General features: G+C 37.0%; 2 protein-coding genes across 2 annotated transcripts in view; both read left to right on the top strand.

Moving 5' to 3' along the window:
• The window catches only part of LOC134748445 (kinesin-like protein KIF15), a 28,947-nt gene extending 24,359 nt beyond the window's left edge, over positions 1 to 4,588 (top strand). The window contains exons 8-9 of the mRNA XM_063683237.1: positions 293 to 459; positions 542 to 4,588. Of these exons, the coding sequence (XP_063539307.1) occupies positions 293 to 459; positions 542 to 2,785 (2,411 nt within the window). The 3' untranslated portion in view covers positions 2,786 to 4,588. The remainder of the gene's footprint in view (positions 1 to 292; positions 460 to 541) is intronic.
• A 933-nt stretch (positions 4,589 to 5,521) lies between these two features.
• On the top strand, positions 5,522 to 15,356 carry LOC134748183 (probable cytochrome P450 6a14). The gene is made up of 5 exons (XM_063682895.1): positions 5,522 to 6,734; positions 6,901 to 7,103; positions 7,676 to 7,912; positions 9,056 to 9,307; positions 14,208 to 15,356. Exons 1-5 carry the CDS (start codon positions 6,061 to 6,063, stop codon positions 14,384 to 14,386), a joined length of 1,545 nt encoding a protein of 514 aa, XP_063538965.1. The 5' UTR covers positions 5,522 to 6,060; the 3' UTR covers positions 14,387 to 15,356.
• Positions 15,357 to 17,421: the final 2,065 nt, after the last annotated feature.

Genomic DNA, 17,421 nt, shown 5'->3' with positions numbered 1-17,421 from the left:
TTCAAGAAGCGGGTATTTAGGGTTCTCAAGGGTCGGCAATGCTTAAGTGGCTCCTGTGATGTTGCTTACGTCCATGGGCGACGATGACTGCTTCCCATCAGGCGGCTCGTCTGCTCGTTTGCTGAATATCACATAAAAAAAAAAAACCGTCTGTCACCGTTTAAACTTAGGCAACATTTTATTGTATGATACGTTTTATAAGTTCACTGTTGATTGACGTTGAGCAATCAATCTATTTGGTTGGTGCAATTGATTTTTAGTCCCTAAATGTATGACATCCCCATCCCCGCAGCGGTTTCTCCGAGTGTAGCCTGCTACGGCGAGTCGGCTTCCACCCTCCGCTGGACGTCTCGCGCGCGTCAACTGCCTCCCCCGCGCACCGCCCCGTCCGCACAGGCCTGCATACAGGCTCACTACAACAACTTACTTGCTGAGCTTTGTCGGCATCATATAAGATACGTAAGTATAAATTATGACCATGATAAGTAACGCTAAATACGTTTTCTTTCCTTCAAAAATCAAAATAATTACACTTCCACAGGTCCCAGAAACTGAAGGACTAGTTTATGAAGACTCTCATTGGGATTTAAAGCCAAAAAATGTAGAAATTGTAGATGAGAACATAGCTGAAATAGGGAACTTTATGGATATGTTGCAACAGAAGACTGATACCGAACCAAAATCTGTGGCTTCAGCACACACTAGTTCGGATGTGCTGAACGCCGCAGATGAAAATGTAAACATAGCTAACGAAATCAACAAGGAGGTAGATAAATTACTTGTGCCAGCGCTAGAAAGGACAAGGAGTGAACTAGAAATTGTAGCACCACTCCGACATAAAAGACGACATTATAGGTCTCAAGAAGTGCTGTCTATCGACAAGACTCTACACGAACCAATTCCTGTTCAAACTCATGAGCGAATTCGTGTAAATGCTGGTAAAACTCATGTTCCTATTTTATACGATAATCAAAGAGCAGAAATTGTGGCATCGGTTACTGAACGGTTGTATTCGAAACTGAAAAAGAAAGAAGAAGCGGCTGTGGCCAAAGTGGAATCAATGGTAGACAAAAAGATTGTAGAGCCACTAAGTGAACTAAAAATTTGTACCAACGCGAGGCAGCGTTTAATGGAATTAAGTCAGAAAGCGTTAAGAAATAAGAGAAGGATCGGCATACCAGCCCATACACAAACACGACGGACTGTTATTCGAGTAAAAGACCAATGTATTGATGTGCAGACTGACTTGGAATCATATTGTGATAAAAATAAACACTCATTAGTTGCTTGTCGGGATGCTAGCACCGAAACTAAACCTATAACACCTCGATGTAAAGAAATTGCTATCGGTCCAAAATGCGGTTCCTTGCGCTCTTATGATAAATCAACAGTTACTGAAGCCAGGCAAGTTGTTCTAAAAAGTACTTTTGTGATGACTGACGATGCGGTGCGATTTGATAGATATACACAAACTAGAGTCTTACCGCCTCCAAGGCGCAAACGCTCAATAAAAGCCAGTGTTAGTGAAGTTAGTGATACAAATAAAGTAGACGAATGTATATCTGTGCCCATTATCAGCATAAATATATCTCAGAGATACGCAGAGTCAGAATCTCAAAGTTCCGATGAAAACTCAGATTTATCTAATAATGGCACTCCTGATAGAGCAAGTAGTGTTGGAATCACTCCCGATCTCCTAACTAATCATAGCAATGTAGAATCAGCAACTAAAGGATATAAGGAACCAATTACATATCAAGTTGGTAGTAGTCAAGTTCCCTGTATAGTTAGCCATATGAAAGTAACCAAAGGTGACGATACTTTAAATCCATCAAATTATAGCACTGAAGATTTCCCAGATGCGGAAAACTGTGAATTGCCCCGTGTATCCGTAAACTGCTCGAGCAAAGTAAGTCAGAATGAAATGAAAGATATAATATTAGGCCGTAATGATGACATATATCCATTCAATATCATACTTTCACCACCTCGAGAAAACAATACAAAAAGGATCGTGAAGTTTAAAGAAAATATATTAACTCCTCCAGGACAAGATGATAAAACGAGTAAATTGTTAGAAGATAACGAAAACCAATGCTTCCATGATGATACGAATTCTCAGATAGACTCAACTAAAAGGAATGATCCTGAAAAACACGACAATACTATAAATTATAATTCTAATATTATAAATACAGAAATAGATAACGATGGTGCTTCTCACGCATGCACTTCTTCCGACTCCGTAGACTCTGGTAAAGTAGATTCAGATTCGTTTATTTGGCAGCAAGGTGGCTCTGATCATATAGACTATAAACCATATAATATAACAAATCATCAGTACACACCCGTATACAAAAACCAATCAAAATATAGAACTGCTAAATCCCGCATTTACAGAGAAATTTTAGGATTAGACAAAGAACAATCTGAGAAAGATAACCGTTATTACGAATCATTAAACTGGGATTGCAGCTCTAGTGAAAGCAATCATACTAATAACACACGATATAAATTTTTACAAAGCAAAAAATTCTTTGAAGACCAGAACAAAAAATATAACAGACAAAGCGATACTTACGATCACCTCGAAAAACAAATACTTGATTCGTGTAACAGTTTAGAAATTTCTGCCGATAAGTACAATAGGTATTTGGTGCAATATCGCAGGAATTCTACAGGATACTCGAACGAAAGGACCCCAAAGAAATATTTGCAACATTTAGTGCAATTAAGGAGAGAAGTAGTGAAAGCTGATAGCGACACTACTGACAGTCAAAACTAATTTGATTAAGTAACTTCAAATTGGAAATCGTCTTATTTAGTAATAATTGTATTTCATGCACTAATAATGTAAACATTTCCCTTCTTATAGACAAAGGTTATGAAGTAAGTAAATTAAGAGTCCCCGGCAAGCTTGGTTTTCCATACAAACGTAGTTACGCCACAGGGCGGACACGCCATACATCAAAACTCGCTTGCGTTTATATGTGTGAACGGCACGTTTGTACACGCGTCTTTGTGTGCGTAAGCTGCTTAGGGCTGCCACTTAGATGTTTTTGAATTCACGGAGCGTTGTCGTAAAACTCTTATGTAAATATCTAACTAAGGAATAGATATATGTTTGTTCCTTAATTAAAGAAACCATTTTTAAGTTCGCAAAATTTACATTATGCGGTTCTATTCTTCCCATTTATGCCCGTCATATTTATGAAAATACAGCGCAGCGTTCATATTTTCAATCATGGTTTGTTCCTCGGATTATTTGCACAAAATGTGAAAGAAAAGTACATGATGTATTTGCAGGACAATGCTCTTAATTGAAAACTTAAAAGTGCAACATTTAATTAATTTATCTATTTCGAACACTATTAAAGTTTCAAATACAACACACACACAGCCCTCGTGCGGCGCTGACATACGGCGAAGGCGGAGCCGAATATTCTCGAGGCCTGCCGAAATGACACGAGCGGGCCGCAGACGGCCGTGCACACGCAGGATAACCCGACCGAAACGTAAACAAACGAAATTGTATGGGCAATCTACCGTTCACCAAGCAATTGGTCCTTGGTCGATTTATAATCTTACACTCAACTGTATCTACTTTGAAAGCGGAATTATTATAAATAGGTATTTGCATTATTGTTTTTATTAATTTAAACGATTATATATAAATATTATATTTTTTTAGACATGATAAAAGTGTAACAAAAAACAAAATATTTACGAAGGAATAATATCTATGTACCTACCTATAGGTAGTTGAATGTTAGCTAACATTCACAAGTTCAACGAACAGGTTGTTAAAATCGGTAGGTAGGTACTAGGTAGGTACCTATCTAAATATTATTACACCTTTTACACTTTGTTATATTGACGTACATTTGGGTTTTCGACAAATTGTAGTTTAAATGAATGTGATTGTAGCAAACGCGTTATTTGATGTATTATCAGTATTATATAGGTACCTACATGTAAGGTACACTACACGTAGGTATAAGTATTATTAAGTACATATTTAAAAAAAAACTTCTTTGTTTCCTACCTCGCACAATACATCGGCATTTTGAATGTCCCGTCATCGCGTGACCGCGTCGCTAATCGAACTGAGCGGCCGGCGAAAAGCCAGCAATCTGGTGTCGCGGGGCGAGGTAATTCGAGTTGGGGCGTGGCGGTGCGTGGCCGTTCTGTATGATAATACTATTACTTATTCTGTGCCAAAGTAAATAAATTGCGAGTTCATGTATTTAATATACATCGTGTTTTTTTAATTATTTCCGTTAATTTCAAGGGTGCATTCCTGAGCTCAAAGACCCCGGTAATCTACACCATTTCGGAGATCATCAATTGTTTCTGATAAGGCCCCTACGAGCGTGTACATTTGCCTTAGGGCCTGTTTACATATTTATTAGTGTTTAGTACGAGTTCATACATTTGCTACTAAACTTAAGTACTATGTCGGACGATCGATCTTCGAAATGACATTGGTATGTCACAGATTTCAATTGTTTTGTTGAGTTAAATGTAATGCTCGTGTTACAACAACGCTATATGCAACATTTAATTACTTTTTATAAAATAAAATAAATATATATATTTTTTTAATTAACTACGCCATTTAGTTTTCTTAAACCATACCCCGAAGTTAACGGAATTCAATAAAAACTCGGTGTATAATCCGTAGTCCGTACTGTATGTTTAAATTATAACTATATATTATAATATTATAAGCTACGTGGAAAATTGACACTGTGTTAGGTTTGGCTACATTATTGTCTTGAGTTACTAAATGTGAAAAAAATACCAATACAATTTTTTTTATGATTCCAGCTAAATAGGTATATATTTATAATGTTGATACCCTTTATAAAATGATTTTCATAAACAAGGTTATGTAATCGATGCACTGTACATACAAGTAGTCAATATAATAACACGGATTTCTTATTATTATATTATAAGGCCCACTTGCACCATCCCACTAACCCGGGTTAACCGGTTAAACTTGGAGTTACCATGGTTACCAGTACAATTCGACACTGGGTTAACGGTTAAACCGCTTAACCCCGGGTTAGTGGGATGGTCCACTTGCCTTAGTCTATTTTATTTGCTACTAAGTAGTTCACTCGGCAGACGTAGACGGTGGCGCGGCGTCTCAAACAAGTAGGTACCTACACTATTTTTAAATATACCTATTTTTTATCTGTGCGTAAGTATCGTGAATTTGTGATAAGTTTTTTTCGAAACATAAGTAGATAAAATATATTTTTAATATAAATAACACTGCACTACGAGCGCTATCTAAATCGTTGCAGACTTGTCTTGGTCTAACTCTACTAGAGTCAGACCGAGATAAGTCTGCAACGATTTTGATAGCACACGCAGTGCATGTGTTAATTTAAACGTCAAACTTCTATGAAATTATGACGTATAAATAACGCATTGCGTGTGCTATCAAGAGCTCTAGTATAAAGGTAAGGTATAAATAGTAGAAGCTGTCACAAAACAAATGCTGTTCCGATTAAAAATGGTTTAAAATTTCATTGCAAGTAAATTGTAACAGTATTAAAACCGTGGAATTCTAGAGGAAAAGTCATACTATTTTGGACAGCGTAGTAGTAGTAGTACCTTATGAAATGACCCTTTATGAAAATTTTATAGTAACTATTAGGTAGGCAGTAGGCAACTAGGCACCTATTCAACAAACTATAAATACAAAAAGTCGCGGGCTAGTTACTTCACTTCAAAAAGTGTAATTTCGATGTGCGACCTCTAAAAGGTTGTTTGGGCGGGCGCGTGGCTTGTGGAAGGGTAAAGCCTTTGGTCAGTAGCTAGTAGCAGTAGCCGCTATCCGCCACGGCTGGCGCCGGGCATCTCACGAATAAAAAAAACAAGCTTATTTAAGCTGTATTATTCGTACAACATTTGTGGTGCATCTAACTACTAGTATTTTTACATTAATACGTGTGAAATAAATTAAAATATTTCTTAAATTTTAAAGTTTTTGAGTTTTGTTTAAACGACCTTATTATGAGTGCGATATAGTTTTCAGTTACAAAAATGTCTTTATTGTCACAAATTTTCACCACTGAGGTAATTGGAGGCCTAGTTTTTGGATTTTTGGGCCTGTACTTGTGGTTCCAGTATAAATACACTTATTGGCTGAGAAAAGGAGTTAGCGGGCCCAAACCAACGTTTCCATTCGGCAACATTAAGGATGTGATACAAAGGAAGTCACAGTTTTTTCAGCCCTACATTGACAATTACGATAAATATAAACATTTGCCGTACGTGGGCATGTACTCATTTCACCGGCCAGTGCTCTCTATCAACGACCCGGATATAGCGAAGCTTATTTTGATCAAAGATTTTGATCACTTTCAAGCCCATGGAATATTTTCTGGTGGAGAGGGTGACCCGCTGGCCGGCCATCTCTTCAATATGCACGGCGAACAATGGAAAATGTTGCGATCGAAAATGTCCCCAACCTTCACGTCAGGGAAGGTTAAGATGATGTATCCATTGGTGGAACACATAGCTAATGAAGCTCTAAATTACGTCGACTTGCTATATTTAAATGGGGAGTCGGTCAATTTCACCGACCTCTACGCGAAGTATTCCATGGAAATAATTGGTAGTGTTGGATTCGGTGTAGAGTGTAACGGATTCAAAAATTCTAATTCAGAATTCTATCTTCGAGGACATGAGTATTTTGAACCACAATCTGGCTACTGGTAAGTAACAAGTAACAATATCTTAACTTATAAGGTAACGACTGTTACGAGGTAAGTAGCTCATTTGCAGTTGCGTGTACTTCCAGAATGACAGAATAAAATGTTTCTTAATAATCGTTATCATTTAAGCACAATTAACGTACCTAATAAGTAATAACCATTTCAGGACTTTCGTTCGTGCTTTCGCATTTTTTATGCCCGACTTTTTCAAGATTTTGAAAATCAGAAGAATAAGTCCGAGGATAATAAACTTCTTCTTCAGCTTAGTAAAGGAAAGTGTGGAATATAGGGAAAAGCATTCCTACATACGTAACGACTTTTTACAAACTTTAGTAGAGTTAAAGAATGAGCAAAAGATGAATGACAAAGGTAACTTTTAAAATAAAATACATGATTAATTGCATTAATTAAAACATTTAATAATTGGGTCATACAGACACGGAAAACTAAAAATAATTAATTTCTCTTTGGTGTCCATTAAATGCAGTGTGTAATTTTAAAAGACAAATGATTTAATGATAAACACCCTGCTCTACTGGGGCTACTTACATCAGGAGACAAATTTATGATATTGAAATACATAGGTTTATCTGGATGGATATCGCTTCGATTACATTATAGTTGAGGATTTCACAAAAAATGGTACTAGAACATTATTATTATTAAATTATTATTAAATATAAAAATATATTCTCACATTCGAATTCCATATTTGTGTTTTCTTGAGGTAGTTACAAAAGCTCTTTAAAGTCACGGTTTGTTGTCATTAATCTATTGGTTTAAAACGCACAAAAATGATTTTATTTGCAGATTAATCTATGTTAATATTCCCAAATAATAGGAATATACTAATAAATAAGAAAGAAAAACTAACTGCAAAATTTCTGTATGACCCAAATATCGAAAGCGATATCGAATGAAAATGTACAAACGAATTTCAGGGGGCGCAAAATTTTCCTTCTGTATTGAGGATGTAGTGGCCAACACGATGCTATACATGTTCGCGGGTTATGAGACGTCAGCTACGGCGGGACAGTTCGCGGCCTACGAGCTGGCATGCAACCCCCACATACAGGCCAAGGCGAGGGAGGAAGTGCGACGAGTGCTAGCCAGATATGACGGCCACTGCACTTATGAGGCGCAGAATGAAATGGTTTATTTAAACATGGTGATTGATGGTAAGTCACATATTTGACCGTAAATTAATTTTGCAAGATGTTGTTTGCATTTTGGACTACAAAATAAAATGGGTACGCTTGTAACCATATTAAATCCTCAATTAAACATTATATCATATAAAAAGTATCTGGATTTTTTTATATTTATCTCTCATCATTTGATTTGCAATAAAATTATAGAGAATATTTGGCTTGTTGGCCTCGTGGATGCTAAAAAGTAAATTAAAATGAGAACTTATTAATTATAGTAAATAAATAATAAACTAGTTACAATGTGTTTGTCTGCGACTAATATCGTAATATCTATTGTTTAGGCAGTGCGAATAATTAGATTAATTAGTAGGAAGGTATTAGGGTGTTGCTTATTTCGTCGAAGTTAAATTTTCTATGTCTTCGTCCGCTTAATTAAGTCTCTTCCACTAAAAACCAAATGTGGTTTTTTTTTTGAATTTTCAATTACGTTTTAGGGGTCGCTAACGAATTTGGAAGATTGTGAAGATGCTTTTTTTATTTCTCGTTTTTTGGTTGTGAGACAACGGGTCAGAGTGCAATAATGAGCAGTTTAACATAAAATAACACCCCTAATTTTTGGGCGTTCTAAATATTGATTCAGCAGTGCATAACAAAACTTCCGTGAGACACAGACATATTAAACATATTAGGGCTGCGGCCCGCAGTCTGCGCCGGTCCGTCACCGTCGACGCAAGCTCCCGATGTCGAGCGTTTTCGACTTAAAATACGTGAGTGACCCGTTATTAATATGTTTAATACAGCAGTGCAAATTTTCTAAAACAGGTATAAAAATTATTTAGAATTATATTTTCTCTATACCTACTATTAAATAGCATATTAATAACTTCGATATACCTTGACTCACTGTCTCGCTTAAAAAAAACGAAAGAAAAAAAAATTGTATGAAGGGTTTAAATTTTCAGAATTCGGTAGCGACCCCTAAAACGCTATTAAAAATTCTTCTTTCTAATTGGAAGAGACTACATTAAGCGGGTGAGACGGCGAAAAGACGAAATAAGCAGCATCCTAGTAGGTATATACCTAAATTCTCGATATTTTGTCTCGACCATTTACTAATTTAAATATCCACTAAGCCCTTAATATTAATGCTAATTAAACCACTACTTTCAGAAACAATGCGGTTGCATCCACCAATGCGTGCTTTATTTCGAAGATGCACGAAATCCTACAAAATGCCTAATAGCGATTTGGTAATAGACAAAGGGACACTTTTGTTTGTGCCTAATCAAGCGATACAAATGAATCCGGAAATATTTCCCGAGCCGCAGAAGTTCGATCCGGATAGGTTTGCGCCGGAAAATAAATCTAAAATGCACCCGTGTCATTGGATGCCGTTCGGAGAGGGCCCGCGCAAATGTTTAGGTAAGGAACTTGCCTTGTATACAAGATTTATGTTCATTGTTCAACAAGTTTGGGAACAAATCAAAGTATTTAATAAAATAAGTATTTAATTAGTTTTTTTTAAGTAGTCGCACTACTATATATAAATTAAAACAATACAAACCCATCATCGTATAATTTTCATTCGATATCAATTATTGTTATTAGGTGTATTATTCATGAAATAAAACTATGAAAAACGGATTATATCGCGTATATTGAATTTATAATACATCCCGACGTTTCGAACTCTTTACAGCGTTCGTGGTCAACGGGTGACTGAGGAAAAATTACAAAATGCAAAAATACCCACATACTAAAATAATGAACAATCATAGACTACAAACTTTAAGGCTGGTTGTACATGCAAAATCGGTTCATAAGGCTAGTTATACACTATAATTATTTTTCAAGTAAAGATATATATATATACGCGATAAAAAGAAAAACTATGCCGGCTCCAACCCTACACCACGGACCCGAGAAGATTTAATTCCCTCCTAAATTGTAGGAGGGTATCCCAATATGGGACCGGCAACAAACTCGGCGGGACACATCTTTTCAAAACATCAGAATGTCCAGCATCATCCAACACTACGGTCTCACAGTCTATGTCTCGCTTGCTCCTTTATCAGGTGGACTACAGGATCCCAAGCTGGTGGTAGAGAAAAGCCATCTTCCCTATTAAAGTTTGGATATTTCTTAATCTTAATGGCCTCGCGCAGCATTCTGGGTATGTAACGCTTCTCCTTGGCAAGAACCAGAGGCTTATCAAACTTGATTGAGTGATTGGCTTTATCCATGACATGCTCACAGACAGCAGACCTAGGTCGACGGTGCTTGACATCAGCTATGTGTTCCTTCACCCGAGTGGAAATGCTCCGTTTCGTCTGCCCGACATATGATAGGCCACACTCACAGTCCAGCCTGTACACTCCTGCAGTCTGTAGAGGGGTATTGCATTTTACAGGCCTCAGGAATTGTGACATCTTCTTCATTGGCTTGAAATATGTTTTTATAGAAGCACGCTTCAAGATGTGGCTGATCCTGTCCGTGACCCCCCTGACAAAAGGCAGAATGGCAGGCCTGCGCTCAACTGTGGGGATCTTAATGTGGGACCTCTGGTTGACCCGCGGTATCCTGAGCTCGTTTGCCTGGAGCGCGCGCCTGGCATGCTGGAGCTCCGCGGCCAGATGCTGGTCAACACATATCCTCTGGGCTCTCTGAAACAAAGATTTGCCTACTGTAACAAGTTGACTGGGATGGTGATGCGATTTGCCATTTAAGTACCTATCAGTATGAGTAGGTTTCCTATACACAGTGCGACCTAGGCCTTACATCTGGCTACTTGCTATGGAATGGTGAATTCTACCTTCAAGTCGACGGCGTGGCCATGGGGTCTCCGGTGTCTCCAGTAGTCGCTGACATCTTTATGGAGGACTTCGAGGAGAGGGCACTCTCATTGGCTCCTGTGCGACCGAAGATATTTAAAAGATACGTAGATGACACTTTTACTATACTTCCAAAAAGTAGTGTTTCAACTTTCTTGGATCACCTAAATTCCATCCATAGCAAAATAAAATTTACTATGGAGTTGGAAAAAGACTGTTCTCTCCCCTTCTTAGATGTATTGGTAAAAAGAAATCCTGATAACACCCTAGGTCGCACTGTGTATAGGAAACCTACTCATACTGATAGGTACTTAAATGGCAAATCGCATCACCATCCCAGTCAACTTGTTACAGTAGGCAAATCTTTGTTTCAGAGAGCCCAGAGGATATGTGATGACCAGCATCTGGCCGCGGAGCTCCAGCATGCCAGGCGCGCGCTCCAGGCAAACGAGCTCAGGATACCGCGGGTCAACCAGAGGTCCCACATTAAGATCCCCACAGTTGAGCGCAGGCCTGCCATTCTGCCTTTTGTCAGGGGGGTCACGGACAGGATCAGCCACATCTTGAAGCGTGCTTCTATAAAAACATATTTCAAGCCAATGAAGAAGATGTCACAATTCCTGAGGCCTGTAAAATGCAATACCCCTCTACAGACTGCAGGAGTGTACAGGCTGGACTGTGAGTGTGGCCTATCATATGTCGGGCAGACGAAACGGAGCATTTCCACTCGGGTGAAGGAACACATAGCTGATGTCAAGCACCGTCGACCTAGGTCTGCTGTCTGTGAGCATGTCATGGATAAAGCCAATCACTCAATCAAGTTTGATAAGCCTCTGGTTCTTGCCAAGGAGAAGCGTTACATACCCAGAATGCTGCGCGAGGCCATTGAGATTAAGAAATATCCAAACTTTAATAGGGAAGATGGCTTTTCTCTACCACCAGCTTGGGATCCTGTAGTCCACCTGATAAAGGAGCAAGCGAGACATAGACTGTGAGACCGTAGTGTTGGATGATGCTGGACATTCTGATGTTTTGAAAAGATGTGTCCCGCCGAGTTTGTTGCCGGTCCCATATTGGGATACCCTCCTACAATTTAGGAGGGAATTAAATCTTCTCGGGTCCGTGGTGTAGGGTTGGAGCCGGCATAGTTTTTCTTTTTATCGCGTATATATATATATATATCTTTACTTGAAAAATAATTATAGTGTATAACTAGCCTTATGAACCGATTTTGCATGTACAACCAGCCTTAAAGTTTGTAGTCTATGATTGTTCATTATTTTAGTATGTGGGTATTTTTGCATTTTGTAATTTTTCCTCAGTCACCCGTTGACCACGAACGCTGTAAAGAGTTCGAAACGTCGGGATGTATTATAAATTCAATATACGCGATATAATCCGTTTTTCATAGTTTTATTTCATGAGTAACTATCGCGGTAACCGAAGACAATATTAGGTGTATTATTTTTTGTTCTTTAATATATGACATCTATTACAGTTTCTAATTCATTGTTCAATTTAAGTGCCGGCCTTGGTCCTAATTCCTAAAGTTACATCACTTACCTACCTAAGTAGGTCCAGTTGCTAATTAGTACCTACTATTTGATGGGATGCGTAGTGTGTACCTATTATTAATAGGTACACAATTAGGTATGAGCATGTTAGTCTTGTTCCACCTACCCTTATAAATTACTATTTAATGCCAATCAATAAAGAAAAACTATTGTATGACCTTTGGTCAAATTGGCAGTTTTAATTTTTCTAATAATTTCTGTAACGCACGTGAAAATTTCATTGTTTGTGAAGATATGACAATTTATTGCGAAGTGTACTTTGTCGCTTTGATGCCTGTCAAGAAGTATGTCAAGACTATACCACATGTATTGGCATCATCGCATCGAAATAGTCTTTGGCACTGTTTGGCAAACTAACCGAATCTAGAAAACATACAACATTTTAGTTTCTAAATATGACTAGGAACTTTACTCAAGTATATAAAAATTGCTTTTGGGCCCGGTGTATGTCGATTTAGTGATGGACTGCTATGGCAAAGACATGGGTGACCTTCTCATGTGTGCTCGATAGCTTAGTTAAGGTACTCGTAAGTAAGTGCGACGGTGAGGCGGAAGATGGCAGGTGCATCACCAACACCTGCTCAAGGCAAATAATTATTCCACTTCACACTAATGTGATTGTGATTTTTAAATTTAACCTTGTGCAACTAATAAATGCCTATTATTTAATCAATTTATCATATTCACACTCAGATTTAGCCTTCGCCTGCGAATAAACTTTGGTCAGCCCTTACGACCTAAAAGCCATTCAAATATCTATTGAATTATTTTATTTTACATTAATCAGCTATTGAATTATTTTTATAGCAATTTAATTTTACCAAAGATATATGTAACTCCGTATAAGATGAATAAAGTCTAAGGAAAAAATGTACCTCGGAAATCAAGAAAAAATCATTCTCGAATAGTTATATATTCTTGATATTTAACAATTTCATTTATTTCGTAAATGCACACAAAACATTACACGTCAGAAACAGGAAGATACATTTTCTATCATTAACATAAATAATAATAAAGATTTTTTAACAATTTTAACATATCAGTGAAAGAACATAAGTCATGGCGTTTAAAAAAAAACATTTATTTATATATATATATATTATATTTTTATACATTTTAATTATCAGTTTAAATCGTGCGTCGATAGATGGGAGTAAATTTACTGTCACTACTAAATTTACTATGACAATAACCCTCTATCCTCTATACTATCCTCTATATGGGAAGAAAAATATTTGTGGAGTCTAAGTAGACTTAACCTAGGTGCCTACGTGAATTTAAAATATTTGTGGAGTCCAAGTAGACTTAACCTAGGTGCCTACGTGAATTTAAAATATTTGTGGAGTCCAAGTAGACTTAACCTAGGTGCCTACGTGAATTTAAAATATTTGTGGAGTCCAAGTAGACTTAACCTAGGTGCCTACGTGAATTTAATATATTTGTGGTGTCCAAGTAGACTGAACCTAGGTGCCTACGTGAATTTAAAATACACTCTATGCATCTAGGTTCGCATGAAATGAAGACTTTTTATGCCGATATAAAGCTTTAATTAAAAGCCAATTGGTTGTTTTAGTAGAAGTATTAATATTTCATGCATCGAAGGGTTAAAAAGATATGCAGGTAAATTTGTACAAATAATTGAACCCCCTAGAGATGTCGAAATTTTCCATTTCTGTACTACTCGTGACTACTATATATACATATCCTCTACCTACGATACAGTATACATATTATCAGTAGCATCAGTATAGTTAGCTTCAGAAATTACTACAGACTTTTTGGCCCCATAAGATGTAAGAGTAGTTTAATAAATAAGTCAAATAAAAAATTACAAGAATCTAGTGGGACTTTGGAGGCTGACCGTATCTAACCAATGTATATAAAGTACTAATAAAACAACGTGTTTGGTTTTAGGTCTCCGCCAAGGCTACATTCAATCCAAGATGGCGCTTGTTAAAATAATAAACAAGTACGAGCTAATACTGGACAAGAGGACCCCAGTGCCTATGAAGCTAAAAGCCTCTTCGCTGGCTTACGCAGCGAACGGAGGCGTTTGGCTCAAACTCAGGCAAATCGCAGGACTGACAAAATAAGTAGAGCAATAATAAACTAAATAAAATAACCCGTGACCGTAACTACGTGAATTAGCAGTAGATATTTTAAATGATTATTTTATGGCAACTAAATTACTCAATAAAACCAAAATATTTAACATTCGAGAACTAAAATTGGACCATTCTTCTTCAAATAGATAAATGATTATGAAAATCGCAGATGTAGGTCGAGTTCGGTACTATTTATCAAACATAGCTAAGACCAGTAAGACCACTCTTGATTAACTTACACAAAAAAACTATACCGGTTCTTTGATCTTGATGAAACGTATAGTACCCCCCTTTTTGCGTTGGGGGTTAAAAAACATTTAATAAAAATTAAAAGCTATTTGATGAATGTCCGTTAATCTGGTCAGTTAACAATTCTGGACGTCCGGATATGTTTATTTATAGTTTATTCTTGCTCTTACCATTGTCTAACGTATGTATGCGAGATAAAATAATTTGTCGTTTTAGTGATGCCCCGCGGTGTTGACAGTTCAAAGACTCGTGCGTGACCTACGCTCAAAACACGTGCTGCATGCGTATTCAAATGAACGAGTGGGAGTTTTACTCAACTCCAAATAAGTCACTATATGCCTAGATTACTACACTTCGCGATAGTGCAACCTATTTGGAATTTTAGGTAATCCGTAATAGATTTAAGTGTTTTGTAAGATTTGAATTTTTAACGCTGATGCCAAAGATTAATAAATGTGTTGAATGTAACCATAACGTAATAACATTTAACGATTGTTACCTAATTGATAAAATTTTATTGCGAACTATTGACGTAGTATATGTATTATAAATAGAGTCCGATTCGTTATCATAAATATTTATAACTTCTCTTTTAATGAAAATAAGGAAAATCTTTTATGTTCAAATAAATAAAATATTCAATACATATATTTGAAGATGTTTGTGTACCTACATTATATTATTTGTTTAAAAAATGTCTCTACAATATGAAAATAAAGAGTTCTAGGACTATCAGTGGCTATTTATCTCGATGTCATATCGAAACTGCATGAGATTAACATTTGCAATCGATCGGGAGTCGGGACAAGGCCAGCAGAAGCGCATGACCACATCTAAACATATTTGCACAAAAGTAACTAGGTAGATAAGTAAGTACTTGCGCAACAGAAGTACGAGTATGCAGGTTCAGCTTGCATAACGTCACCTTGAAAGTCTAAATATTCCCCGCAAGCGAGTCAAGTTCACATTTCGTCCCAAGTTTACGCATGTGAGTGCCGATGGCGTCACTTTCGTAAGTTTGAGGCGTTGACCTGCACGGCCGCGGAATAGGCCATTTCGCCGGTAACGTGACGTATACAATATGCATGTTGTTTAATTAGTCAAAATAACTTTGTTAAGTTTGGCAAGGAAAAAGGCGATAGTTTTTACCCGAATATGTACATGATAGTGAACACGGGTACTTTTAATAGGTACCTACATAGTCTTCAGAGCAGCTGGGCCCACCTCACCTTACTTAAGTAACGTATCTCTACTCTCTACTCTCTCTATAACCTATATACATCTAGCGCCTCTAGTAAAAAGACTACCTACCAATCTACATAGGTTTAGTACAGTCATTATCAGACATATCGGAGCATTCGGAGCGGTCAAGGTGTTTATAAATATCTGAACATGGAATGTAACATTTTGATAATAGAGGCTTTGTTAACAAATTGACCGTTTACAAATACACTATATCATCAAACAAAACCTTGAATATTATCCAGTTTGGATATAAAATATCCACATATCATAACATACCCACATATACATATATATATTTTATATGGATATAAAACATACCGACTGATACATCGCAAGGCATCTGCAGATGCCTTGTGATAAGATATCGGCAGAATACCAAAATATATATTACAGCTTCGTGTGTGGGCTCTGTTAAATAGTACGCAAAAGGTATCGGCAGATGCCGTATCTGTCGGTATCTGCCCATATATTATGATGCATGAAACTACGAAGTGAGAGAAAAGCAAAAGGTAAGTATAAGAGCCTAAAAGAACACAATAAATATAAAAATATAAATAAGTCAGTGAGCATACGTTTGCGAAATTGCTGTTTCGGTGCTGTGCGCGGGCATTCGGGCACAGACAAGGCGACCGTGACACCGCTGTTAACTGAGACACTGACGCAATTAATACCGTGATGAAAGCAAATACACATTTGCATGCTATTAACAAATTTTACGCACACGTGAGGCCTCCTGTCAGACTCCTATACATAAATCAATATCTACAGTAAAAATGTTAAATGTTATATTTTGTAAATAGGTAAATAAATCTAGCTCCATCTTCTTCGTCTCTTATTTTAAATAATATTTATGGAGAATTAATTTTCATAATTGTGCTTCATAAATTGATCGATTAATTTAATTTTGTAAGGTGCTATCTGACAGCAGCAGTTATATGCTAGTACGAGCGATGCATGATTTATATCGAATCCATATCTAATCTAGATCTGATTCGGTTATGAATTTATAAAAAATTAAATATGCCTCTTAGAGCTTAACAAGCTAGTAACATAAATCTAATTTTTGAGTAAGTAGAAGGCACCCATATTTTTTACACGACTGAAGAAAAATACTTAAAAAGGTAAATTAAATAAACTTTTTCACCTCAGCCAGCTCGAACAAGCCTACTATCGTCACTCCAGGGAGTGAACAAAGTGCGACTTTCCCCACTCCAGGGAGTGAAACAAAGTAGTTTTTTAATTTAGTGAAGGCCATAAACTGCCACTTCATACTTTTATTACATTTTTTTTCTGTGTATTATTGTGTAATTAGAAATACATTTAAACTTCAATATGTTCTCACTACTGAGGTGAAAAATTATGTGTGCAACACGAGAGCAGTTATTTTACATCTCGTGTTTTTGAGTCCCTCGCTACGCTCAAGATTCTAACTTAGAATCTTTCGCTTTCTCGGGACTCAAAATAAACACTCGCAAGAAAAACCAACTTTCCTCTCTTGTTGTACAAATAACTATTAATGCTACTGCACG

The sequence above is a fragment of the Cydia strobilella genome, chromosome 16 (assembly GCF_947568885.1).
Source record: "Cydia strobilella chromosome 16, ilCydStro3.1, whole genome shotgun sequence".
Taxonomy (NCBI): Eukaryota; Metazoa; Arthropoda; class Insecta; order Lepidoptera; family Tortricidae; genus Cydia; species Cydia strobilella.
Note: the sequence above shows the minus strand (reverse complement) of the source record. Positions and strands in the feature narration are given on the sequence as shown.